Genomic DNA, 26,222 nt, shown 5'->3' on the forward strand with positions numbered 1-26,222 from the left:
AGTAACCGTTTCACAGGCTGCCCTGCAAACGGAAGGAAAGTTTCAGCGCTCCTTGCTCGTAAAGAATTCTGTCATCTTCCCCCCTAATTTATCTTTACTCCATCATTCAAATCTCAGGACAATCAGATTTGCTTCCCTCCAGCTCCCTGGGAAGAACTATCAGAGGGCCCTGGGGCTTGTCTGAATAGGAGGAGCAACAAAATTAATCCAAATTGCTGGTGAGAACAGGTTCACAGAGCTTCTTTCTGTGCAAGTGCTGAGGAGATGAGTTCCAAGGGCTTTCACTTCATTCATACCCATCAAAAAATAAAACTCACCCAAGCCAGGCACACTTCCACCTGCCTGGAAAGGAGGCTGACCTGGTCAAAACAAAGCATCTTTAATGCATACATTTCATGAATTTAAACTACTTTAGGGGTTTCTGTGCTCAGAGAAGCCTCCAAATTACACAGGAGGGACACAAAAAGTTACACATTACAATTTTTACCTCTGCATAATGCACTTTTGATTACAAACAACACGACCCCGCCAGCAAATCCTACAGAAACATTTCCTGCAGGGCCAGGGTGGCTGTGCCTGGACCATCAGTGCCTGCACCACCTCAGGTAGGTTCGTCCCTGTTGCGGAGGGACAGGAATAATTCTGTTTCTGGGAGGGGAAAAGGTATCACGGTGAGATTAAAGTGCCTACAACACAGCAATTAGCTCTTTTTGCTGCTATAATTAGCACTGCCATAAGGAGAAAATCAATGCTAACAGCAGCAGGCACAGCCTGCTCCCCTCCCCAGCTCTGCCTCTACCCCGAGACCTCGGCAGAGCTGTGCAGGCACCCACACCCACACTCCTGCTCAGCTTCACAGGGCAAATGGAATTTGCTGAATTCAGGTTTTGGTTTTTTTGTCTTTGCCACTGAGGCAGACGAGCCCCTGTGTCCCAGTGGAGAGCTCTGGGTGTGTGCAAAGTCCCTCTTGTGAGCACACACACAGACACACACGTACAGGGAGGGAGGGAGGGAGAGCTGCCTCTGCAGAGAGGGAAGGACAGCCAGCAGCTCACCAGAACTCTGGGGGGAAACCGAGAGAGCTTTGGAAAACGTGCCTTTAGGATGGTTTCTGAAATTGCTATTATTATTTTTTGTTAGTTTGCAGTTTGATAAGAGAGGTGTGTTCCTCACATTACACAGGACAAACGGAGCAGGAGGGGGCTGTGGTTCAGGACCAAACCTGGAGATGGGCTGTGCTCGAACTTTTCTCCCTCCCCTTCCACATCCTGCTGGGTTTCCTTAGGCTTCAGTCCTTTTCCTTTTGCCACTAAGGCAAGCCACAAGTGAGCAGCCCGTTTTCTGGATTCTCTGGTGGCTAATACAAACTTGAGCTGACACTGCCACCCCTTCTCCTCACAGGATGCTACCCAGAGTGACCACCCCTGACCCAAAGCCTGGCCAGAACTCCTCCTCATCCATCAGAACGGCTGGAACTGGGAAATAAACATGGAAGCCTTGCTGAGACAGGGCCTGCCATGCAGCCCTATCAAAGAGGGTGCCAAATGCCTGTGAAAGAGCGTGGAAGGTGGATGAGGCACACAGGGGTTGCACAAGCTGAATTTTCTTTGAAATCCAGGATAAAAATGCCCCCTAAGGATGGACTGCAGATGTTATCCGAGATCATTATCCAGATCTGAGCTGTTTGCCCAGGGGAAAAATGGCCTTAAGCTTTCCAGTCTCCTTCAGGTGTGACCCAACCCTTTTCCGCCTGACGCTTGGCCCCACCTCCGTGAGCGCTGCGCCGCTATTCCCGGCCCAGCTAAGGAGGAACCAGGCACAGGAAAGAGGGCACCAAAGCTCTGGGCATGGCAGAGGTTTACCCAGCAGAGAAACCCTCCTGATCCACCTCTCCCTCAGCTTAAGCCCATCCTCTGCCTCTCCGTTTGGGAGTCTCATGGACATCAGCCACCAAGCTTATGTTTGATGGGCTGAATTCTTCTCTCGTGTCCTCCTGCCCACCAGCAGATGGGAAGGTTTTTCCCAGCAGGAAAACATCCCCCATTAGTGCACATCCATTCCCTCTGGGCACTCCTGCCCTCCACCTCCATTGCTTCCCTCTCCCTGCAGTCGGGCTCCAAGAAAGGAAAAAGGGCTTTTAAACCAGACCAGCTGCTAATCTGGGCTTGGGAAAGGTCCCCTCTCACCTCACAGCACGGAAAGGGGGCAAAGCAGAAGAGCAGGGTCAGGGCAGGGGAGCTGAGCCCTTCAGCAAGGCGCAGCCCTTGGGAGAACAGGAGGAGCAGGAGCACCTGAACCACCAGGGCAGAATCTGAGACAGAAACTGAGATTGTGAAAGCGCAGCCTGAATGCTCCCTGCTCCCTGGGGATTTTGGTCCCTCCAGGGATTAATGACAAGGCTGGGTAGAGTTGGGGGAGCTGCACCCTTCCCCAGTGCCAAGGGTTCTGTGCAGGCTCCCATCCACCAGGCTCCTGGCTTGACCCCGTTCTTGGCACTCCAGTGGCCCTGGACCCCTTACAAGCACTTATGCACAAACCCTAATGAGAGTAAACACAGCACCGAGAGCACAGCCATTAGACTCCATTGGATATTATCATCCCCACTAATTTCACCTTTCACTTTAATCACGTTCATTCAGCAGAGAGATGAAAAAGATTGTAATGATGAGGGATCAGCCTGACGTGTGTTTTAATTCTCTCTTCCACTGCAGACAGGGCTGGGGATGGAATAATTCTGTTTTCAGAGCACGAAAAACTGGCAAACACGAGGCCTTAAGGCCACACACTGAACAATGAGAAGAAACCAAACAATTGAACAGCAGCAGCTTTCTCCAGCTGCTTCTCCCATGCAATTCGGGATTTCTGGGCGAGGAGAACGCAGAACTGGTGGTCTTCACTCGACAAAACCAGAAATGTTTCTTGCACGCACAAGAAACCTCCTTTTGTTCGCGTTCGCCGGCAGGAAGCTCCAGGGAACAGCCCCAGGAGACACGGGCACAGCTGGGCACAGCTGGGCACCCAACCCCCAGGGGCGCTGAGGGAACAAAGGCCGGTTTTTAGCACCCCTCGGCAGGGTTTCTGGCCAGCAGGGTGCGAGTTTAGCGCCCCACGACAGGGTTTCTGGGAGGCAGGGTGAGAGTGCCCGGTCCCGGATCGGCATCTCGGGGGAGCCGCTCCCGCTCCCGCCTCCCGCCGCCGCGCCCCGCCCCGCATCGGCGCTCGGCTGCTCCGGCCTGGCTCGCTGCGCTCGGCGCTCGGCCGGGGGCGGGGCGCCACCGCCTCACGCTCTCCCGCACCCCCGCCCGCCCGGCGCTTCCCCCGCCGCGGCCCCGCGCCGCCCCGCCGGCCATGTCGCGGGGCTCCCGCCTGGCGCTGGCCGTCTCCGCGCTGCTCTCCGCCGCCATCGTGGCGGCCGTGCACATCCAGCAGCGCCGGGAGCTGGAGGTGAGTGCGCGCCGCGGGCCGCGGGGGGGAGGCGGCGAGCGGGGCCCTGCCCCGGCCCTCAGTGCGGCCCCGCCCCCTGGTCAGGGAGGCCCCGCCCGCTGTATCCAGGCCACGCCCCCTCACCTGGCGGCCCGGCATGCCCCGCCCCCACCTGCCGGCGTAGCGGGGAGCCCCGCCCACTACCAAGCCACGCCCCGTGCGCGCACCTGAGCCTACGTGAGCTCCATCCCTCTATCCATTCCTCCATCCCTCCATCCTTCCTCCATTCCTTCCATCCCTCCATCCATTCCTCCATTCCCGCAGCTCCGTGTCCCTGCCCGCGCCTGAGCCGTGCCCCAGCCCTGGGGGCTGCGGGCACTGTGTGTGCCCAGCCCGGCTCCCAGAGGCCCTGCCCAGCGCTGTCCCGATGGTGCTCTCTCCACAAGCCACCCCTACCCCGCGTTTTCCTGCCTTGGCCCCTGTGCTTTCCTCGCTCTTTTAGCTGCACCAGCTCCCTAAAGCTGTCCTGTGCGTTTCCCTGCAGGGGCAAATAGCAGCAGAGAGCTCCATGTGAGGCTCGGTAGAGGTGCTTCCCTCGCTCTCCAGCAGCCAGCACGCACAGGGGATGTGATGATCCTGCAGCCTCTAGCCGAGGCCACCCTCCTGGCAGTGTTCCCAGGGCTCTCCCCTGTCTGGCTGTGCTGTCCCACTGGTGTGCCCTGTTTTTCCTCAGCCCCACAAATGCAGCCTGCTGGAGGACAGGCAGCCCTGAGCTGTGCCATGCTCCTGCCCCTGCTCCCCTTTTGTTTTGCCAGGGTAGGCACAGTGTAGGCTGTCAGAAGCACCGCGTGGTAATTGAACAGGGTGGTTCTCTGTGCTATATTTACAAAAACCAGGGAATTCCTGGCAGGTGGCCTGTGTGCCAGGGATCCCACAGCCAAAAGGTGTCAGGTATGACCATGGTGAGTCCTAAAGCAGAGCAGTCCTGCCTGGAACTAGAAGCTGTGTGTTTGTGTAAAGCTGTGCTGTGTGGGCAGTGAGTGTGCTGGTCTGGACCCTGCTGATGAGCCCAGGGTTATATGAGGGCACACATCTGATCCTTCTCCACTTACATACAAAAAAAAATATAGAAAATGCACACATTAACAGTGTGTTAAATGACACTGAGGTTGTCAGAAGTCACAGAACACCAGAGTTCAACTTCCCAATCCATAGCCCAGCTCAGCTGGCTGTTGCTTGGGCTTTATGATACATTCTGTAATTAGAGGATTATATTTTCTTCCCCTCAAGAGATTGTCTCTGTCAGTGCTTGAAAGGGATGGAATTTGGAGGATGAGAGGGGTCTGGGTAAGGAAGGAGGCAGGTTTGTGTGAGCAGGAGTTGGAGAACACTGAATGGCACAGGGAGGAGCAAGGAGAGGATAGCTGGGATCCTGGAGTGGTAGCCAGCAATGGCTCTGCATTGCCAGAGCTGATGGATGTGCTGGGTAGATCACCTAACATATTTTGGGTAGATCACATCACATTTTTGTAGCTGGCTGCTCTGATTCAGTGTGCCTGCCTTGAGGCACTGAGGATCTGGCAAGAATAGATGCTAAATGCTCCTAAACTGAACTGCAGCTGCAATTAATGGCAGCTGTATTTTGAACATCTGCTGCAGAATAAACATCACCCCTGGGTGTTTCATGGGACACCTAAACCTCGTGGATCTTTTTGACCCAAATCCTATTACAGGCTAATACCTTTTCAGAAGGTCCAAGGCTCAAAGCTTATGTTTTGTAAATTAAATCTGTGATTTTCTTTTTATAATTCTTCATGGCCAAGTCAAGCAGTAGTGGCTTCATGTTTAACAGATCCAGTTATTTAGATAACATAATGGAAATAAATAATGTGGATATTTTACAGTCCTGGTGTAGAGATTATTTCAAGTTTATCTTTATGCAGATTATAAACGTTTGACTTTTATAAATTGATGTGCCATGCCCAGAGTGCTTTGAGCTTGCACATGCTTTTCATGCCTGCAGGAGACAAGCAGGGCTAACTTCCAAGAACAGAGGAAGATGAGAAGACTAACTTTCTCATTTCAGGTCTTTGTCACTTGTGACACTCAAATTCTAAAGGTGTGTTTTGCAAAATGTGCATTTTCATAGTAAATACCTCCACCATCTGAAAGATTGCAGTGTTTTTGAAGGAAGAAGGATTACATTCTTGGTGCAGTTGATCACTTACCTTGTATCTCCTCACATCTTTATTGTTATTAACTAATAGTAGGGTAATAATCAGTTTATGAACTTTGTGTTCAGTTTCAAATTACTGATTCATAGTAATCAGTAATTACATTAATTTGTAGCCTGAGTTCAGTTGATGGAAGCTGGTGGGAAGAAACTGGTTTTATTAGATTAATTTCTGGAGAGTTTTGATTATTGGCAGGCACATATGTCTGTGCATTTTCTTAACAAGATAAAATTATTTCTTTAACAAAACCTTTCTGTTTTGATCTTGACAGGAGAAATGATTGCATTTGAAGTGTGCAGTCATTGGCATGCTAGGTGAGGAATCAGACCCTGTGATAACTTGTTGAATAATAGTCACAGACATCCTCTCAAGTGACTTCAGGGTCAGCTTTCTAATAAATTATTTGCAGGTGCATTTTGGCATCATTTAAATGGGTCAAAAAATTATTGATCTTTCACCTAATTATCAAAGTATCAATGTGAGTAAAAATGTCCAGGTAAGCGAGAGAGAAGCACGTGGAGGAAGCAGCTGGGATTTTCCTAAGGCTTTTTACACCCATTGAGGGGTGGCACCCCAGGTTGAAAGCTGCTGGTGTTGTGTTGCATGTGATGTATTTATTTATTTATGTGTTATATATTTACATGATTTATAACGAACATTTTAGGTAAAGGGGATATTTGTGAAGCAAGTGCCTTGCCTTTTCAAGAGTTTGGCATAAGCAGGTTGTGGATATTTTTTTTTTAAGATTAAGACATGAGCAGAAAGAAGCAAATGAAGACACAAGCCAATTTTTCTTAAAATATTTTCCATTTTGTCACAAAAATTGCCTCCAAGCAGAGAAGTTTTGAGGAGCTTATTTTGATTTGGTAGAGATTTAGGTCAGAGATGACAGGGATTTTTCGATCACATCCATCCTGCATGGCATGGGAATTACACATTCCGAGCATTTATTTGCTCAATAGCTTTGTCACTTAGTAAACCCAACCATCTGAAGTGAGTCCAAATAAAGCACTTTTTGGTGTGGTGATTCTGGATATCCTGAAGATTCCAGCGACGTTAAGTTGCTGTGGGAAGACCCTGCAAAGGCAGCAGAGGGACCAGCCTCGCGGGAGGGGTGGAGCCTGGGTGGGGTTGGTCCCGGTCAGCATCCCCCGGGCTGTGATAAACCCTGTCCTTTGTGTTTTCAGAGGCTGCGAAGTGGCGTTGTCCGAGATCTTGAGCGTCAGAATCAGAAGAAGGAGAACGTTCGCCTGTTAGAAGAGCAGATTGCTCTGACAAAGCAGCTCATTGAAGAGAGAGAAAAGGCGCTAATGGAGAAACGTTCCCAGCAGCCCTAGGCACTGACCTGGCTCCTTAGAGGTTTGATTAAAGACGTTTGAAGGTCGTTTGCATCTCACTTCTTGCAGGTGTTGTAACAAACAGAGGTAATCTGTGAAAAACTGGTTATTTTGTGTAAATTATAATCCAGCCTCTGCAGCTTTAGTGCAGACAAAAACCCTTTTCGTCTGTGACTGGTCCTTGCACTGTGGAGCCTTCGGCCCCCGTCCGAAGCTGGGGAGGAACAGCTCAGTGTTGGGCAGGCTGCCTCTAGGATGGCCAACAACGTTCACATGGGTGGGCTGCTCAGCCGCCACGACGATGAAGCCACCAGGACCTCCACCTCCGAGGGGCTGGAGGAGGGCGAGGTGGAAGGGGAGACTCTCCTGATCGTGGAGTCTGAGGACCAGGCTTCCGTGGATTTATCGCACGACCAGAGCGGGGACTCCCTGAACAGCGACGAGGGGGAAACGTCCTGGATGGAGGAGATGTCCTATTACTGTGAGAAGTGCCAGAAGTGGATCCCAGCAAGTAAGGCTGTGTTGTGCTGGCCGTGGTGGTGTTTGCGAGGTGTTTGTGTTGTCCTGTGTTCCTCTTTCCCAGCTTGTTGGACTGCTCCCCGTCCTGCCTTGGTGGGTGATGCCTGCTGGCAGGGGCTGTGTTAGACACTGCAGTCCAGGAGCTGTGTGTGCCCAGAGCTGGTGCTTTCCTGGGGAAGTCAAACTGTCTTTTTCAATTAATAGAGAACATCAAAGTTCAGAAGTTGCCCATCCTCACAATTCTTGCAGCTGTTTAGGGGCTTGGGCCAAGCGACCTGACCTCTCTGGTCACTCAGATAATGACCCTTGCTGTAAAGCTCTGGGGAGGAAAAGGACTTTGTGTGTTACTTTTTTCCCCCCTCCCTGTTGATTTGTCACATCTGTGGAGCATATGGCTAAATCTCAACCTTAATGTTTTCCCAATAATGTGAATTTAAGTTGGCTTAGAAACATGCCCAGCCTTCAGCAGCCACCTCTGGGGGTGTTAGGGGCAAGCTGCAGAATTTAGCCTCTCCTCTGGCACAGATAGATGCCGTTAGCACTGTAACAGACAGCTTTACATTCTTAATTCTGGATTACCTGATCTGTTATTGCAGTCAAGAGCCAGATATTTCTAAACATCTTGGCTTTGGTTTTGGTTTTTTTTTTTTTTGTTTGATTTGATTCGGGGGTTTTGTGGGGTTTATTTATTTGTTTGTGGTTAGAAATAAGGAACTGTTTAGGTGGCACCTGCTTTGCAAATATGTCAGATCTGCCCTTTTTGCCTTCTTAGGATTTGCCAAAATTTATAGTGTAAAAATCTCCTCTCAAGGCGTGTTAGTGAATGTTTAGGTGTTAATTTAATGAAACCAGCGCCAGACTATTTAATTACTATGCAATAAAGGGAAATATTAACTTGAAATGTATTAATAGAAAAAAATGAAGCAGAGTTAAGGGCAGCATGAACTATCTCACGTGACCACTTCATTTAACACTCAACTTGTTTTATTTTACAAATATGTTCCTCTCTGCAGTTGCTGTGGAACAAATCCAAGGAGCAGAAAAGGCCAGTTGCAAAGCAACGGTAGTCACATACAAATGTGCAGAGTAAATGAGCTGCCAAAGGGAAATACTGTGCTCTTTCCTAATCATTCAGTTCTAGGGAGTTCAGTTGTCTCATGTGAAAATGGCCGACGTGCTCAGGCAAATAATCACTTTTTTACATTGAATTGCCACTTAGAAATTCTCTTAATTTACCAAGTGTGAGGAGTTTTCCCCCCATCGAATGTAGTTGAAACTTGAATTCTGCAATTCAGTATGGAAGCAGGGTATTCATATGTTAAAAATTATAAAATTATACAGTAAAAGAGATGACATCCTTGTAGAGAAACATCTTTTGAGTGTGACTTTCCAGAAACACTCTAGTCTTAACATTTTTTCCCTGTCCTCCAATGTAATTTTTCAATTGTTCATGTTTGTGTAAATTAACTCCTGGTGAGTTTAGAAGCCCTGATTTTTCTTTTTCCTCTGCTGTAGAAATACGGAATTAAAATCTGTAACTTAGGGTGTCATGGGAGTTTACAGGTGGTTCTGTCATTTTTGTTGAGACAAACCTGATCTTGGAAGAAATCCAAATTTCCTTTGGAGCACTTTTTCCTATAAAAGGGCAAAAAGATTGATTTTGACCTTTTCATTTTAGGTCAACTGAGAGAACAGCTCAGCTACCTCAAAGGAGATAACTTTTTCAGATTTACTTGCTCTGATTGCTCAGAAGATGGGAAAGAGCAATTTGAACGTCTGAGATTAACATGGCAACAAGTAAGTGAAATGTTTGTGCCATCAGAACAGCCGTGGGACTTTCTGAAATTGTTGGTTGTTGTGTACATGCTACCTGGAATAGGAGGATCAGGTATTGGTAGCAAAGGAGCATTTGCATGAACTTCAGAAATTAATTAGCTGAGGATTGCCTGCAGATGAGAACTTCAGCATTTGGCAGGGAAATTGAAAGATAATCATACAAACCACATTCCTTTTCTTTTTTCTTTTTTTTTGTTTTGTTTTGTTTTTTTGTTTCTTTCCCCTTATGTTGCTCACGAATTCATGGCTTCAAGCAGGTTTGGAAAAGCAAAATAAATGCAATTTAGCTTCTAGGCATGAACAGTTTTTTGTGTCTAAGAAATGTAAAACTGGTGAGGTGGCAGCATAGAAACAGAAAGCTTCCCAGCTCTCTGGGTACAAAGCTCCAACCTGGCTGCTTGTGCTTGAGTCCTTGCTGGAATTCACTGTTCCAGTCATTTGCACACCTGAGCAATCAAAATAATGTCTGTTTGCATTCTTTAGGCCTTTAATGGTGTGCTGTCTCATAGAATATCAAAGGATCAGCTAGGATGGAAAAGACCTTTGAGATAATCAAATCCAATTCCACCCCATGACCAAACACCACATGGTCAACCAGACCATGGCACTGAGTGCAACATTCAGGGTTTCCTTAAACATCTCCAGGGATGGTGACTCCACCAGCTCCCTGGGCAGCCCATCTCAAGGCCCAGTCACTCTTTTTGTGAAGAAATTCTTCCTAATGTCCAGCCTAAACCTACCCTGGTGCAGCTTAAGGTGTGTCCTCTCATCCTGTCACTGGTTGCCTGGGGGAAGAGGCAGAACCCCCACCTGGCTTCACCCTCCTGTCAGGGAGTTGTAGAGAGTGATAAGGTCTCCTCTGAGCCTCCTCCAGCCTGAACACCCCCAGCTCCCTCAGCTGTTCCTCATAGGATCTGCACTCCAGATCCTTTACCAGCCTCATTGCCCTTCTTGGATGTGCCCCAGCACCTCAACATCCTTTCTGAGTTGAAGGGCCCAGAACTGGACACAAGGCTTGAGGTGCAGCCTCACTAGTGCCAAGTACAGGGGAAGAATCCCTGCCCTACTCCTGCTGGCCATTACTTCTGATCCAGGATGCCACTGGCTTTCTTGGCCACCTGGGCACACTGCTGGCTCGTGTTCAGTCTGCCATCAGCCAGCACCCCCAGGTCCCTTTCTGCCTGGCCTCTCTCCAGCTGCTCTGTCCCCAGCCCGTAGTGCTGCAGGGCTTGTTGTGGGCACAGTGCAGCACTCAGCTCCTGCTCTTGTTAAACCTCCTAGTGTTGGATTTGGCCCATGGAGCCAGCCTGTCCAGACCCCTCTAGATGGTGTCAAAGTCCAGGCAGACAAAATCCATAGCTTTCCCTGCATCCACCAGGCAGGTCACTTGGTCATAAAAGGAAATTAGGCTGGTCAGGCAGGACCTGCCCCTCCTGAATCCATGCTGTAGGTGCCAAGTGATGGCATTCAAGATGATCTGTTCCATAACCTTGCCAGGCACTGAGGTCAGGCTGACTGGCCTGGAGCTCCCTGGATCCTCCTTCCAGCCCTTCTTATGGATGGCTATCACACTGGCCAACCACCAGCCATCGGGTACCCTCTTGGTGAGCCAGGACTTGTGGTAAATGATGGAAAGCAGCTTGGTGAGCTTTTCTGCCAACTCCCTCAGCACCTAGGATGGATCCTATCTGCTCCCATAGACTTGTGAGCATCTAAAAGGCTCAGCAGGTCATCAGCTGCTTCCTCCTCAATAACTGGATTATTATTCTGCTCTCTGTCCTCATCTACCAGCTCAGGAGGCCACTTGTCCTGAGGACAAGCTGTCAGACTTGAAAATATCAGCCTTGTTGGCTTTTCCTTGATTCTTACCCATAGGAACTCAGCCTTATTGTCATGTAAGGTAATTTGAGACACTGATTGTAACTCCTGCACTGCTTTGTTGTGGTGCCAGTGCAGGGAAAAAGGTTGGTGTAGGCAGGGGTCTGTGCTGACAGACTGGCAGAGTTCGACCAAATTCCAGACTGGGAAAGCAAAGGCTGCTGGCATTGCCCAGGTCTCCTCAGAGTGCCATGTGAAAGGGGCAGACGAAATGAAAATGGGTGAGAAAGAAAGCTGTGACCACCTTCCTGGGCTTTTAGCAGCCAGAGCTGCTGCTGCTCTTCTGGGTAAGTGGAATTGAGAGAAGTGGTCAAACTAATGTACCTGAAGCAGAAAGAATGGGGACAGTGATTTTTGGTTTTTTTCCAGAATATGTGGCCTCAACAGATCCATATCTTTAGCCAGTGGAAAAGTTGACATCCTGAGACATCGTCCCACATGACTTTAAAACCCACAAAATCCTAGTTATCAAACTGAGAGGGGTTGTGAGGTAGAAATAGGGTGAAGGGGACATTAAAGCTGTCCATGTTTCCTCATTATGACATATTTGACAATGCATCCCAGAAAGCCAAGGTCCACTGTGAGGAGACCCATCTTCCTGAGAAAAGCAGATTTCAGACTTCTCTGAGGGTGAAATGCAAGTTGTTATTGGGAGTAGTGCCAAACTGAGGCTGTGTGATTGTTGAAAGATGATCCCAGCCTAGCTGACTTTAGTTCTGTCCTAATAAATTAATTGAAATTAATTAAGTAAATTTAATTAACAGTTGGTCACCTAGGATTTATAAGAAGGAGGTGAGATGTTTTTCAAAGCTGCCCTTTAGTTTGGGTATGTAACAGGTCAGAGTGAATTTGGTTGTGAAGTGTGTGAAAAACCATTGTCACAGTGTTTCTGATGTATTGGATAGCAGGATTACTTGTGACTTTTTTATTTATTTATTTGAAAGACTGTTTCCCTACCTCCACATTACATTCAGACCCCAGCTGTACTGTAATTCATTTCTACAACAGCTGCACGATTCTTGTGTCTCAGCACAAACCTGCATAACTAGGCAGCTTGTTATTCCCCTGGGATGGAGAAATCTCTGGAAGAATGTGCATCTAACAATAGAAAGACAAGAACAGGCAGCACAAAACCAGGAAGAAGATGGATTGCAGAAGTTGCCTATGAGATGTTGCAAAAATAAGATATTTATGAGGGAGCAAAGATCTGTGCGTGTGTGGCAGCTGTGGGGGTTTGTTCAGCAGAAAAAGCAGAAGGGATTCACTGGTGTCCAACACTTTCTGTTCCAGGTTGTCATGTTGGCAATGTACAACTTGTCTCTGGAAGGAACAGGCCGTCAGGGGTACTTCAGATGGAAAGAAGACATTTGTGCTTTTATTGAGAAACACTGGACTTTCTTATTAGGGAACAGGTAAAGACATGATATTTTCCTGAGGGTCTGGTTGGTGAGCCATAGGAATTAAAGCCTGTTGTACAGATGGACAAGAATCCTGGTTAAATTGGTGACATCTCTGTTGAGCCTTACAAGTGATAAAAAGGGAGGATTTAATATCAAAAATCTGAATGCAGGCATGGGGGGTACACTTGAGAAAGAATCAGCATTGCTTTCTGAGGAAAAACAACCCCAGGGATGTCACAGAAAAGCAATACAAATGTATGTTGTTTGGATTTTTTCTTATCTTCCTTTAGGCAGCATATGAACCTGCAAAGAGTTGAGTTTTTCTAAACAGTCACAATGGGTGGGCTGATCCTGGTATTGCCAAACTTTAGGGACAGACATGTGATCCAGCAAAGTTCTTTGGCTATAAAGCTTGCCAAAGGACCAAATTCTTCAAGAAGAACTGAGCCTCACCTTTTAGATTGTTTCAGATCTTAATGAAATGGCTCTTACATAGTAGGTGTTAAACAACTGGAAAGGTTTTCACACTGTCAGAGTAGGAGCCCCTCTTGTAGATGGCAGCCTTCTTTTTCCAGGTGAACAGCACATTTCTTCTGAGCGTGCTGAAGCTGTCAAACCCAAGCCTCACTGTTAATGTGTGTGCTCTGGAGGCAGGGAAGGAACTGAGCAGTCCTTGGAAGTTGTAGATTTAATTGACTTCACAGCTTCTTTTCTTCCCTAGGGATTTCTCTGTTGTAAGATCTGGCCTTTCTTCCTAACCAGATTTGGTCTTTGGCTTTGCTTTCACTGCTTGTCTGTGCCTCCTTGCTCTGTTCTCAGAAATGTTAGCATTTTCCTCTCTGGAAGCCACAGGGACCCTGACAGAAGGGCAGCTGGTGGCCCATTGTCCCTCATTCAGGGAACCAGTGCCTCCCAGGGTTTGCTGCTGCCTTTTGAGACTTGCCCTGGGAACTGGGCACTCCTTGCTCTGATTAAAATTCAGAGAGTGATTCCTAGCCTCAGATACAGCCTTCCCACTTGCCTGGACAAGCCACTGAAGGAACAGAGACAGCTGAATCATGTTTGCAGCAGTACAAACTGTCCAAAGATCTTCCTTGGCATATTGAAGTGCAGCTTATCCAGATTTAATGTAACACTGCAGACTCTGAGCTGCAGCAGCTGGGTTTGATCCCCCACCTTTGAGGTTCAGTCCCCCAAGGTGTGTAAGGGCAGCACCTGGGCAGCAGTGAACCCCCATTCAGCCAAGCCTTGGCAAGTACAGAAGTTTCTGCATGTGGGGGTGTGCAAAGGCAAGAAGAAATACTGAGATTCTGGGCAGCTCTTTTGCATGAACCTGACTCTCCAGAGTCCAAGGGAGTATCTCGGTTATTGGCTACAAAGGCAATTCTTCAATATTTCTTCTCACCTCTTCCCTAAGTGACATCTTAGTTAGCCCTGTCCTCAGTTCCTAAAGGAAGAAAAAATGCTCAGATGCCCAGTAAGAATGCACTGCCCAGCAGAGGGAAAGGCTTAAATGCAGCTCCCTGCCTCCAAGGGGCCAAAAAAGTGCTTCAGGAGTAGTTCAGTGATTGTGTGTCAGTGCCTCTGGCAGAAACACTGTCCAGGATGGAAGCACAGCTGGTGAATGGGGATCTAACCTTTGTTTTCTTCTCTCCCACCACAGGAAAAAGACCTCAACATGGTGGAGCACAGTTGCTGGCTGTCTCTCTGTGGGGAGCCCCTTGTTTTTCCGCTCGGGGGCACAGGAATTTGGAGAACCGGGATGGTGGAAGCTGGTTCATAACAAGCCCCCAACACTGAAACCTGAAGGAGAGAAGCTGTCAGCATCTGCACTGAAGGCAAAAGGTAACTCTGTCCCCTGTAGTGTGTAGACTCCTTGCTGGGAGACATGAGGAAGGTTCAGTTAAAACCAGTTTGTGTTCATGGACAGTTCCTTAGTAAGAGAAGAGAACTGAAGAGAACTATGGTGCATATACTGTATTGTGAGAAGCCTGTTATATTTCATTACCTTTTTCCATTGTGCTGATTTACAGGGTTTTGAGGCTTGTGCAGAGTGGTTTTCCTTGGGTTTTTTTAGCTGAAATGCACAATTTTCCCGCTTCTCTTTACCCTGGAGAATGTCTTTTATCTTTTGTCACTAGATGCAAGTTCTCCTCTGTGTGGAGGAACAAAATTTGGGCTTTAACGAGGCTTTAGTTAATGGCTAATGCTACATGTCCCAGAGTGAATTTCCTGGTCACTTTGAAAACCCCATCTTTTAAGCTCCGTAGTCAGTGTGGTTTTGACTGCACAGTGTGAATCCAGTGACTGCAGGAGCTCAGAATAATCAAACTCCTTCTGCATGCAGCAGCTTCCAAGCCCCCGCTGGATCCCATCATTACCGTGGAAGGCCTTCGGAAGCGGGTGAGCCGCAATCCAGTGGAGTCAGCCATGGAGCTGAAGGAGAAGAGGTCCCGCACTCAGGAAGCCAAGGACATTCGGAGAGCCCAGAAGGAGGCGGCCGGCTTCCTGGACCGCAGCACCTCCTCCACGCCCGTGAAGTTCAGCAGCCGCTGCCGCCGGCCCGACATCGTCCTGGAGAAAGGAGAGGTCATCGACTTCTCCTCGCTGAGCTCGTCCGACCGCACGCCTCTGACCAGCCCCTCTCCATCCCCGTCCCTGGACTTCTCTGCTCCGGGCACGCCCGCCTCGCACTCGGCCACGCCCAGCCTGCTCTCGGAAGCGGATCTCATCCCCGATGTCATGCCGCCACAGGCGCTCTTCCATGGTAAGAGCCACCATGGGTTTCCTTTAGTGATGAACTGTGTGCGGTTTTCTAGGAATATTTTGTAAAAAAGAAGCTCCCAATGAGGTGCAGGATCCTTTCAGGATAAGATGGAAAGTAACTGGCGATATTCTGTTGTCTCAGTTGAGTGTGAGAATTGACTGGTTTTCCATAGTTTTATCACCAGCTTCTAAGTCCAGAGGAAACCCCCATTGTTGTTTTCTGAGAGATCCTGAATAAACAGTGGGTAGACTTCACACAGCAACTGCTGGACCTCTCAGCATAAGCATTTCACTGCAACACAGATAACACTGTTATGTAGCAAGTCTAGTTTTGTCTCAAGTGTTTTTCATTGGAGAAATTTAATTCCCATGGTAATATTCCAGGTTTTTTTAAGTTTGATTGTGCTGATTAGCAGATGCTGAATTTCAGTGAGATTGCAGAGCAGTGATGCAGGCTGAATTCTCTTAGTTCCTTGAGGAGCCAGTCTTCTGGGTGACAGGAAGAATAGGGAGGGTATGCTAGCAGAAGATACAGCTCACCAGCTTGACTTTTTGATTTCCCAACCTTTGGGAATTTTCAGCAGCTTAACGTTCCTCAAAGAACATGTGCTTACACCTCAGGAGGGGTACTGTTTCCAGATGTCAAACTACAAGACACTTTAGGAGCAGGATTGATTCTGTGTCCTGAAATTGGACTCTTTTCACCATCTCCCATCCAAAACCAGGAGATCTGGCAGTACACAGAAAATGAAATGTGTTGGGTAAACCCACATTATTGTTCCTTAGCATGAAAATGCTATGATAACCATTTTTGAAATGGAACTTCAATGTTTAAATTATTTTTTCTTTCTAATTATTTTGATCTGTTCCACAGATGATGAGGAGATGGAAGGAGATGGAGTCATAGACCCAGGAATAGAGTATGTGCCCCCTCCCAGTGGGACAGCTGGTGCTGGCACCATGATAGCAAGCAGGAAAAAAGTGAAGACAGCTGAGCAGATCAAGCAAGAGGTGGAGAGTGAAGAAGAAAAAACAGAACGGATAGAAGGTGACAGTGAAGATCCTGAAGAGTCAAACACACCCTTGCAGGTGAGAGGACGAGACAAGGGGAAGTCACAGCTGGAGAAGGATCCTAAACCCAGAGTTCCCAAGCATACCTCAGTTAGCATCTATGAGGAGAAGCTGCTGCTGAAGAGACTGGAAGCCTGTCCCAATGCTTTGAGCATGACCCCAGAGGCTCGGAGGCTGAGGCGCAAGCTGCTGGTCAGGCAGGCCAAGAGGGAGAGAGGGCTCCCACTCTTTGACTTGGACCAGGTTGTGAATGCTGCACTGCTCCTGGTTGATGGGATTTATGGAGCCAAAGAAGGTGCTGTCTCCAGGTCCCCAGTAGGGCAAGCAACATACAGAACTACTAGCCAGGACTTCAGGATCTTGGACAGATACCAGGTGGGTGTTCCCAAATCTAAGTCAGCTTTTGGCACTGGTTATTTTAAAGCTTTTGCTGCAGCCAGCAGTGTCACATTAAGGTTAACTGACTCCTAAAGTGAAAAAAGTTCACGTGAACAAGACTCATTTTGGCTAGGGGCTGTGTTCCCACCAATGCTCTCCTAAGTCCCTTTCTTCTTGGGACATGCTGGTTCAGCACTGCTATCTGTCAGTGTCAGCACCACAAATGTCACTGTGTTTGTACTCCTGCCCTGCCCAAATGCTGGTGCTGGAGGCTTGGAAGTACCCAGACAGGTGGGTGCCCTTTCATGTGTGTAGGAGGGAGATGGCTTGCAGCACTTTTAGATTTGGGCACCAAATTTGGGAGTGCTCAGTAGAGTCCAGAGGTGGGAGCACCGCGCCCCAGTCCACCCAGTCACACTGAGAGGCCCTTACTCTCCCTCCATATGTTCAATCTCTGCCTGACCTTCCTGCAATTGTTGTGCATTTTTTTGTGCATGCAGACAATGCTGCCCGCCACGAAGGGATACCGCCAGCAGACAACCAAGTTTCTGTACCGCCTGGTAGGCTCGGAAGACCTGCTGACAGACCACAGTATTGTCAGCCCTTACACCTCCCGTGTCCTTAAGCCTTACATCAGGTACAGAGGGTCTGAGCTTGCTCTTGGCTTGTGCACCGCCAGCCCACGGAGAGGACACCTTTCTTGGGCAGTGCGCCTCACTCCTCCTCAAAGTACAACCCAGTGCACCATGGTAACCCTGAAGGGATAGTGTTTGATTTAGCTGAGTAGTGAAACGGATTGCATTGGGAAGGGGAATCTCCAAGAGGGGGCAAGGGCAGAGAGGGCATTGCTATTGCCATTCAATGCAAGTTGCACCTGCTCTTGGGTCAGAGCCATGATTTCCTTGCTCATGGTGTAAGGTGGCTGGACATGCTGTGGGTTTGGAAAGTGTCCTGGCCTCTAGCACAAGGGTGTTTTTGCTGAGCTCGGGCTGCTTCCCCTTTGAATGGAAGACTGTTCTTTATTTTCCTAAAGTAGAGAATGTCAGAAGATATTTCATGGGCAGTACCCATTTACCTGCAGTGGCAGTTCTTGTTGCTCACTTGCTTTTTGTGTTTCCTTTTCACGTTCCTGGCAGACGTGATTATGAGACAAAGCCTCCAAAACTCAGGCTGCTGGCAGAAATCCGGGCAAATCCACACAGGAATGATCTCAACTGGAAGGCTGAGCCAGAAGCACCCATTGATTACTGCTACGTTCGCCCTAATCACATCCCCACTATAAACTCCATGTGCCACGAATTCTTCTGGCCTGGTAAGATTCCTCCAGTGCTTGGGTTTCCAAGAAAGAATTGGTATCGTTCAGAAAAAATATGTTCTTGGGCCAAATTTTATTTCAGTTGGTGTCTGGCTGGTTCTTAGAAACCCATTATCTGATGTTACAGGAATGTATTTGAGGTGGAGGCGTGGTTTTGGTGTCTTTGTCTCTTGAGATCGCATAAAACTGGGCAATTAGGCCCTAATTAGCACAGCACTTACAAAAATAGGTGCTAATAGGACTAGTAGGTAGGTTAGTAGTCAACTAAACTTAAGCATCCAGTGAAATGTTTTGCAAGTATCAGGGGTTGAAATAAACAGTTTTATACCAGAGATTACTGTTCCCTACCTTTGTGAGAGGGTTTCTTCCTAGCAGCCGTAAGCTGCCTATGTCAGGGTGAAAGTTGGGAAGCCGTATGAGGAGTGGCTGAGGTCACTTGGTCTGTTCAGCCTGGAGGGGAGGAGACTGAGGGGAGACCTCATCGTGGGCTGCAGCTCCCTCGGGAGGGGAAGCAGAGGGGCAGGCACGAATCTCTTCTCTGTGATGACAGGACCCAACAGAACAGCTCTGAAGCTGTGATAGGGGAGGTTTAGGTCAGGGATTAGGAAAAGGTTCCTCACCCAGAGGGTGGTTGGGCACTGGAACAGGCTTCCCAGGGGCAGTGGTCACAGCTCCAAGCCTGCCCTGCAGGAGTCTGGACAATGCTCTCAGGCACATGGTGTGATTCTTGCAGTTGTCCTGTGCAGGGCTGGGAGCTGGACTCTGATCCTTGAGGGTCCCTTCCAACTCAGCTTATTCTGTGATTCAGTGAATTGCTTTTACAACTGTAGGCTCCGGTGTGATGTCCTTCATTTCCTTAAGTCTCAGTATTTACAAGGTATGGGAAAGGTTAGGTTTGTATTTTTCTGTGTCCTTTCTGGAACTGCAGGTTCTTTGGGGACAATGGCCACCGTTTCTGGGAGTGGTTACGATGCTGCACTCTAGTTCTTCTGAAATAATAACAGGGATGTTAATCTGCTGCATGCATCAGCTTCTGATCAGCAAACAACGCAGCAGACTAATTTAGAAAAGGCCAGTGCAAACAGTACACACCTTTATTCCAGTTAACTGGTGGCTTTGTGTTTTGATTTGCTGATGGTGATTCAGCAGGGCTGTAGTTCAGCAGTGCCCGTATACCCCAGTCAGGATGGGAGCTCTTTTTGCTACTCATTATGCAAATTGCACAGTGTGGGGGGAAATAACGTGGCACGCCTTTCCTTTCACAAGCTGTTTGAGAGTTTCTGAGAGACACTTGCAATCCCAGCAGAGGCTGAACCGCTTTGTCATAGTCTCTCCTCTCCTGATAATGTATTTGAAGTTCTGGCCAAGTTGGGTTGCACCTTCATTAAGTTCTTCAGGACTCACCCTGTTTTATTTAACATAAGGAGCATGGGTGTGTTCCACCCGACTGTGAACTGTTCATCATTAAATCAGAACGCTGACACCCCCATCAGTCTCCAAACAGGAATCCAAATCTTTTCCATGGTGAAAAAATTCTGATGCTGGGATATGATTGTTGCACCTTGGTTCTGTTCACCAGGAGAGGGAAGTGGGGAAGTGATGCAGGATGTAAAGCCTGGATGCAAAGGGTTTAGCTGGTACAGCTTGGGGGTGAGCGGCAGGGATAGGCAACTGGGTGATCATCATTAAGCCAGCACTTAGTTCTTCTCTGCCTCCACATCCTTCCTTTCAGAACTGTTCTTGCCTCTCCCAAGGCAGAGCTTGGTTTCCAGGTAGAGAGATTCCCGAGTGTTGTTTGTCTCAGTGCCTTGGTGCCCTAACGGGAAACCTCTCCCTAGCGGGGAGTGTCTCCAGTGGTGATCCATCCTGAGCTGAGCGTTTTCCTGCAGGAAAAACTGCATCCCTGCAGAGACACCAGTGCCTGGGGCAGTGGGTGTTCTGTCCAGACACGCTGCAAGGCACTCCACAGGCAGCAGCAGCCTTGCCTTAATTAACACAGCTCCCTATTGCCAATCGATCCCTCCCACGTCTTGCTCCACCCAGCTTACTCTGGAGCAAGAAAATAACTCACCCACTTCTCTGTGCTTGGTGCCTTCTGAAGTCTTGCATCTCATCAAGAGTGATTACTGGAAAACATACTCTGCTATGTGTTTTGTTACCCCGTGTTCCAAATACATTGCAATTGCCAACTTGAGGCTGAAGCAAACATTTCTGGCACATGTCCTCTGTGTCTTGCATCTCATTTAGGGTCTGTCCACACAAATTATCAAGCAGTCAGTCTTCAGTGCCTCGAGCTGCACTGCTGGGTGCTGACAGGCTGTGTGGATGCTGTAGGACTGCAGCAGCAGGGTGATTAGGCAAGGTCTGTTTCTGTGTCCAGCCTCTGACTCACAGAAGCACCACTGCCTGAGAGGCTACTTCATCCCCAGATTAGAGAATTTGCATGCTAAAAGCAAGTGTTTTGATAGAGTTGGAAGCTGTGGTCAGGCTCACTGTGCAGCCCCACAACCAGCTGCGTGTGCACAAGAGACAGCAGAAAGAGCTGCAAGGTAGAGGAAAAAAACACCATAGCGGGCAATGCTACCAAAGCTGAAGCCCAGTTTCCTGTGTGCTGCTTCAGAAGAGAGTTAAGTTTCAGTTTCATCCTTGAGTCATTTGAAAGGAAATCAGCTTTGTTAGTATTTCCACGCAAGCTTCCCTGCTAAGCAGATCTTGTTTTGTCTGTTTTGTTGTACCATCTTTTCCCTTGCATACTTACCTGGCAGGATCAGGCAGCTGGATTTCCCAAGGCAGGGTTCATCCCCTGCACTCTGGGTGTCCTGACCCCTGGGATTTCCCAAAATGTGGGAAATTTGGCCACAGAATTTGTAGTAACAGAGGACTGCTCTAGCAGGGACCTTGGACTATTCTATGATGCTGTGATCTCTTGCTATCACAAATTTGAAATAAAGGTAAAAAGAAGGGATTGAGTGTTTCTAAAAAGCCTTAAACTCCTGGATTTGAACCACATTTTTATTTTTGTTTGCAGTGCTTCCAACTGCTCTTTCTCTCTTTCTCCCTAGGAATTGATTTGTCAGAGTGCCTGCAGTATCCAGACTTCAGTGTTGTTGTCCTCTACAAGAAAGTTATCATTGCCTTTGGCTTTATGGTGCCAGATGTGAAGTACAACGAAGCTTACATCTCTTTTCTCTTGGTGCACCCTGAGTGGAGAAGAGCTGGGATTGCAACCTTCATGATTTACCATCTTATCCAGGTAATGAAATGAAATCATCCCGTGAGTCTGCCAAAGAACCAGCTCTCACTTCTTCCTTGTGTGCACACCTGCAGATATTGGAGAGTAAGAACCGTTTTTGTGAGTGTTTATGGGAGGGAATAGCTCCTGCTTTGGAAGTCAAAATGTGTTTAGGAAAACAACCATCCTGGTCATGCCCTCAGAATTAGAGGGACAGCTGAACACTTCAGCTGTCTTGAGGTTCAGCTGTCTCTGTTCTTCAGTGGTCAGTAGTTTGTGTACAGGGGATACTGTATATGGGGGGTTTAAGAAGGAAATGAGGTAAGAGTGGGCAGGGTCAGTTAGAATTCTTGCAGCATTCTTGACTACACCTGGAGGTTTATTCCATGCATTAAATCACTTACTGATCTCAATCACTCACTTTCACTTTTATCCTCTGGTTCAAATACAGCTGAGTTCATGATGAAGTGTTTGCAACCTCATTGTTTAAACTGGCTTGTACTTGGCCTTGTTCCACAGGGATACTTGGGAAAATTAATCCTAGCTAACTAAATGGGTGATATTAAAGGAGTTAAACTTTGTTAAATCTCTGAATGAATACTGTTGTTCAAGTGGCCTTAATTCCACTGACTTTCTTGAATTAAATTGCAGGAAAGGCAGCTTAATTGTGAGTAAAGATGAGTAAGATGTGTGTCCTTTACAGAGCCCAACTCCACAGTTTTACCACTCCCTGAACTCTCTTGGCAGAGCTGCTGGTGGGAAACATTGTTGTAGTCAAGATGAGCTTCACTAACAAAAGCTCACCATTGAAGCTGTTTTATCCTCTTTCTTTCTTGGCTAAAGCAAGGTAGGGAGTGCTGGCAGAGCCTTGGGGAAAGTGATCAGTGCTGGCAGAGCCTTGGGGAAAGTGATCCCTGCTTTGGAAAAGCACTTTGTGCTCCTGGGCTGCCTGAGGGTAACTCTGCTACCTGCACAGCTCTCTGCAGTGCTGACACAGGCCTCTCATCAATATTCTTTAAACTCACCCCTTGCCTCTCCCAGGCAGCTCTGTGTCAAGTGTTGAAGGAAATTGCCCTCAGCTCAGTGTGTTGATGTGAGATGTCAACACCCAGTGGGAACAGGCGCCAAGGTTTGCTGGGATCCAGCAGGTGGACTCTGAGACTTCCCTCTCCAACAGAGCTGGGATGCTGGAGTTGGCAAGTCAGCCACAGAAAATCCTCACACCTTTCTGTAGGATGTATCACATCAATTAACCTAATCCTGCTTGCATGAAATTCCCTGTTGAGAAAAGCCAAGCAGATTTGAGAGATTTGAGTTTGATTGGGCATGCTAGCAATGAGAGATCAGCACTGTATGTTTGGCTCACATGAGGTTTATTTTGCCATTGCTGACTTTCTGGCAGTGGTAGAAGGGGTTTAGTCCTGTGGAACAACGGTGGTTGTGTCCTTCTGTTCCTCAGTCTCCAGGATGTAGGTGCTTGGGCAGCCTGCTTGAGCTTGGGGCCTCCTCTCTGTAGCTTCAGACACTTTGATGCTCTGCTTGGATTAAGAGTAGGTTGCTGACTTTGGGATCAGTGTGCTGAGTTTGGGGCTGAATTCTTGGGAACAGCACAACTTAAAAGGAAAATGGTTTGGTGCAAATAGCGGTGGCTGGTTTTGCTGTCAAAATTTATCCTCTCACGCATCTGTCCCAGAGGAATAAACTGCATTTTCTTAATGATCTCATTCAAATTTTCTCTTCCCCAAAAGAGCTTCCAATTATTTCTTTTTTTCCTTTCCTCCTTAAATTCCTGAGAGTTTTCCCCTTGAATGTACTATCTTGGAGATTTCCTAGAGGGTATTGCTGTTCCCTCTTTTGAGTTACAATACACTCAATATACACGGAATGCTATTAAATCACTCGATGAAAGCAGAAAATAAATTATTTCAGCATCTTAATCAGAGTGTTGCTGGTTAGAATAATTCAGGATCTTCAAGGTAACTCCAGCCATGCTATTATTTGCTGTCTGAACTGAATTTCCTGCCTTCTCAGGAGGCGAGTGCTGTGCCCTCAAGGATGGGAGAGGAGCTGGGTGGGATAGGTAGGAATTCCAGTGTGACAGCACAGAGGTGCTCAGGCAGTCCCAGAGAGCTCAGCTCTGTTTGCTGACAGGGAGGAGTGCAGAGCCTGATCCTCTGGCATGTTTTGTCTTTTCTTCAGGCCATTGTATTTGAGATCAGGGCTGTACACCAAGATTATTTTTAATTAACAATTACTTTAGTAATTTACAATGGGCAGATGACAAATTATAATCCCAAACCTTTCATTGTCAGAGAATCCACGTTTCCCAGAAACAAAGGCTCGGAGGAGCAGCAGCAGCCCTCCCTTTGCTGTTGCTATGTGTGGTAACTCCTGTGACTTTTCTCACATTCCCTCAGTACCTTGGATCCCTGAGCTGATGAATCTCCTCACCTCCGCATTCCCCCAGAGGCTGTCTCGTTCTCTTGCAGTGATATCTCCTTTTTGTTCCTCTCCCCCTCCCTTGGCAGACCTGCATGGGCAAGGACGTCACCCTTCACGTCTCTGCAAGCAACCCTGCTATGTTGCTCTACCAGAAGTTTGGATTTAAGACCGAGGAGTACATTTTGGATTTTTATGACAAGTATTACCCCTTGGACAGCAAGGAGTGCAAGCACGCCTTCTTCCTCAGGCTGCGGCGCTGAGCTGTGGGAGGGCTCTGGGGAAAAGCCCAATCCATCCAAAAAACTCCCCCAGCTTTTGCTGGAGGATATTGGCTGCCACAGGAGAGCTGCAACACGCTGGTGTGTTTATCCCTAGGACTTTGGATGTCAGCAGTGAGATGTTGTGTATGGAAAATGCAATCCAAAAGGATTGATTCCTGTGCTCCAAGGGGAGAGGCCTGGAAATGCCAACTAGGATACACTGAAACCACTGGAAAATTGAAATTCCTTATGGGGAATTTTGCTGCCACTATTACTTTGGAGAGCCTCATTAGCAAACAAAAATACCAAACAAAAAAGTGTTTCTCACTTCAGAGGGGCCCCATGGATTTCAAGTTTTGAAACCTGTCCAAAAAATGTTGCAGGTTTTTTCTCTGTTTTTGTTTATTAGCAAAAATGAACGCCTAAACTTAAACCATTCAGTGTTTCTGTGGTTTGATTGCTTTATTAGGAACTGTCTTGAGTCTGTGAAGGGCAATGAGGTGTTGGTGCCTGTAGCTGGATGTTAACGTTAGGAAAGTTCTGCACATGCCAGAACTGTAATCCTGGAACCATATTTCAGGACTACTGAAGAGTGTGTGGATTAGTGTTATCCCAAGTGCAAGGCTCAGAGGAGACACCTTTGTTTTGCTCCTTCCCTGCTGCCTTCCCTTCCCTTCCCCTCCTTGCCCCGTGCTCAGTGTGATGTTCTTGTAGTGCGCAGTGTTTTGTGTTCAGGAACGGTGTCAGGTGGGTTTGTGTCTAGGCAAAGCAGGGCACCACAGCTGCCAGGTCAGCTCTTTGGAATCCTTCCACCTCTCTGCCGGTTGTGGGGCTGCAGATCAGCCCTTTGGGCACACCTCTAGCCACAGAGCAGCCTCACAGGCTCCAGCACCCACCTCCTCCTGCTGGAAGAAACCCAGAGCAAAAGTCAGCGGGGATGTTTGAAATGCTGATTTGTAGAAGCAGTCTGCTTGCAGCTTGAAGAGAGGAGAGGGCAGAGGTGGCCCAGATCTAGTTCTTGGAAGCACCTAAGCTTACCTAGCAAAGAATAAATAGAAATAGCCAAGAATTAAAAAATACAACCCCAAACGCTTTCTCTGGTAGTGGCTCTCGTCCTTTTCCACAATGTAGCAGCTTCTCTCTCTGACTTTCAGTGCAGATGAACAGAAAGCTGCACAGACCAAAGGTCAGGCTGGGCATTTTAACTGTGGATCACATCCATTGGGATGGTCCTTTTACATCAAGTCCACTGAGAGCTACACACCAAATGTGACTTGTCTGTCCTTAATGTACTGTGTGTACCTGCTGGCTACCTGACTCTAGCAGTAATTGCCTTAGTGGAGTTTTCATTTTGCTAACGGAAGAGAAAATGACACAAAGTATGTTTTTGTGTAGCCACTGTCCATCATCCCCAATACAAAACCAGTGGTAGTGGAAAGGAAAACCAGCCCAGCCAAGGGTTGTGTGCCCAAACATCCATGCACATTTCTGCCTGTTTCATGACTGTGAAAATTTTCAATGTTCTTAATGTTATGAGTTAGCTGGACTTTGAAAGAAAAGAAATATATGTCTATGAATAGAATTAAAGCCTTTTCCTTGGAAAAGCTTGTCTGTAGTCATACTGTTTGTTAAGGTGTCTCTCCATCATCTTATTTCGTTGGAATCTAGCAAACTCCAGTATGGCCCTGAGATGTGTGTGGGCAGCTGACCAAGGCAAGAAACTCATTTCCCTATGGGCACCCCCCGAGAAGGCACACACACGCAGGCCTTAGCATGCCCCCCTTTCCAGACAGAATTAGGAAATACAAAGTAGTCTGAAGAAGATGATGGTTCTGCATTGTGTTCTAAAGGCGACCCTGAAGATGTTGAGGACCATCTTGCTCTGTGGCTTTGTCCTTCAGGGACTGCCAAGTGACAGCGCTGTTGTAACAGCCTTGTGCCATCTGAGCTGCAGCCAGCTTGTTTTATCCAGGTCCCTCGTTTAACCCCAGATCCTCAAAGGCACTGAAGTGATCCTTGGGGTGGGAGCCGTGGCTTTCTAAGGGGTGAGGTTCTGCTAAGGTACGTAGTGAAACAAGCGGACATTCCCAGCCCTCTGCTTCCCTCTGGTGCCTCGGGAGCCCGGCTGCTG

At 47.9% G+C, this 26,222-nt stretch overlaps 2 protein-coding genes across 3 annotated transcripts; both read left to right on the forward strand.

Annotated features, from left to right (window-relative positions):
- Positions 1-3,285: 3,285 nt before the first annotated feature.
- Positions 3,286-6,994, forward strand: LOC132324577 (protein PET117 homolog, mitochondrial). Its single transcript, XM_059840812.1, has 2 exons — positions 3,286-3,444; positions 6,845-6,994. Exons 1-2 carry the CDS (start codon positions 3,349-3,351, stop codon positions 6,992-6,994), a joined length of 246 nt encoding a protein of 81 aa, XP_059696795.1. The 5' UTR covers positions 3,286-3,348.
- Positions 6,995-7,249: 255 nt separating this feature from the next.
- KAT14 (lysine acetyltransferase 14) lies at positions 7,250-25,695 on the forward strand. 2 transcript variants are annotated; one of them, XM_059840807.1, is made up of 10 exons: positions 7,250-7,505; positions 9,192-9,310; positions 12,518-12,639; positions 14,291-14,472; positions 14,975-15,394; positions 16,268-16,839; positions 17,343-17,479; positions 17,979-18,154; positions 21,220-21,410; positions 23,918-25,695. In XM_059840807.1, the coding sequence occupies exons 1-10, from the start codon at positions 7,250-7,252 to the stop codon at positions 24,089-24,091; spliced, it is 2,349 nt and encodes a 782-aa protein (XP_059696790.1). In that variant the 3' UTR covers positions 24,092-25,695. The 2 variants fall into 2 exon arrangements, with proteins under 2 accessions (XP_059696790.1, XP_059696791.1); XM_059840808.1 differs by having other exon boundaries at positions 14,978-15,394.
- The last annotated feature ends 527 nt before the right edge of the window (positions 25,696-26,222 follow it).

The sequence above is a fragment of the Haemorhous mexicanus genome, chromosome 3 (genome assembly GCF_027477595.1).
Source record: "Haemorhous mexicanus isolate bHaeMex1 chromosome 3, bHaeMex1.pri, whole genome shotgun sequence".
Taxonomy (NCBI): domain Eukaryota; kingdom Metazoa; phylum Chordata; class Aves; order Passeriformes; family Fringillidae; genus Haemorhous; species Haemorhous mexicanus.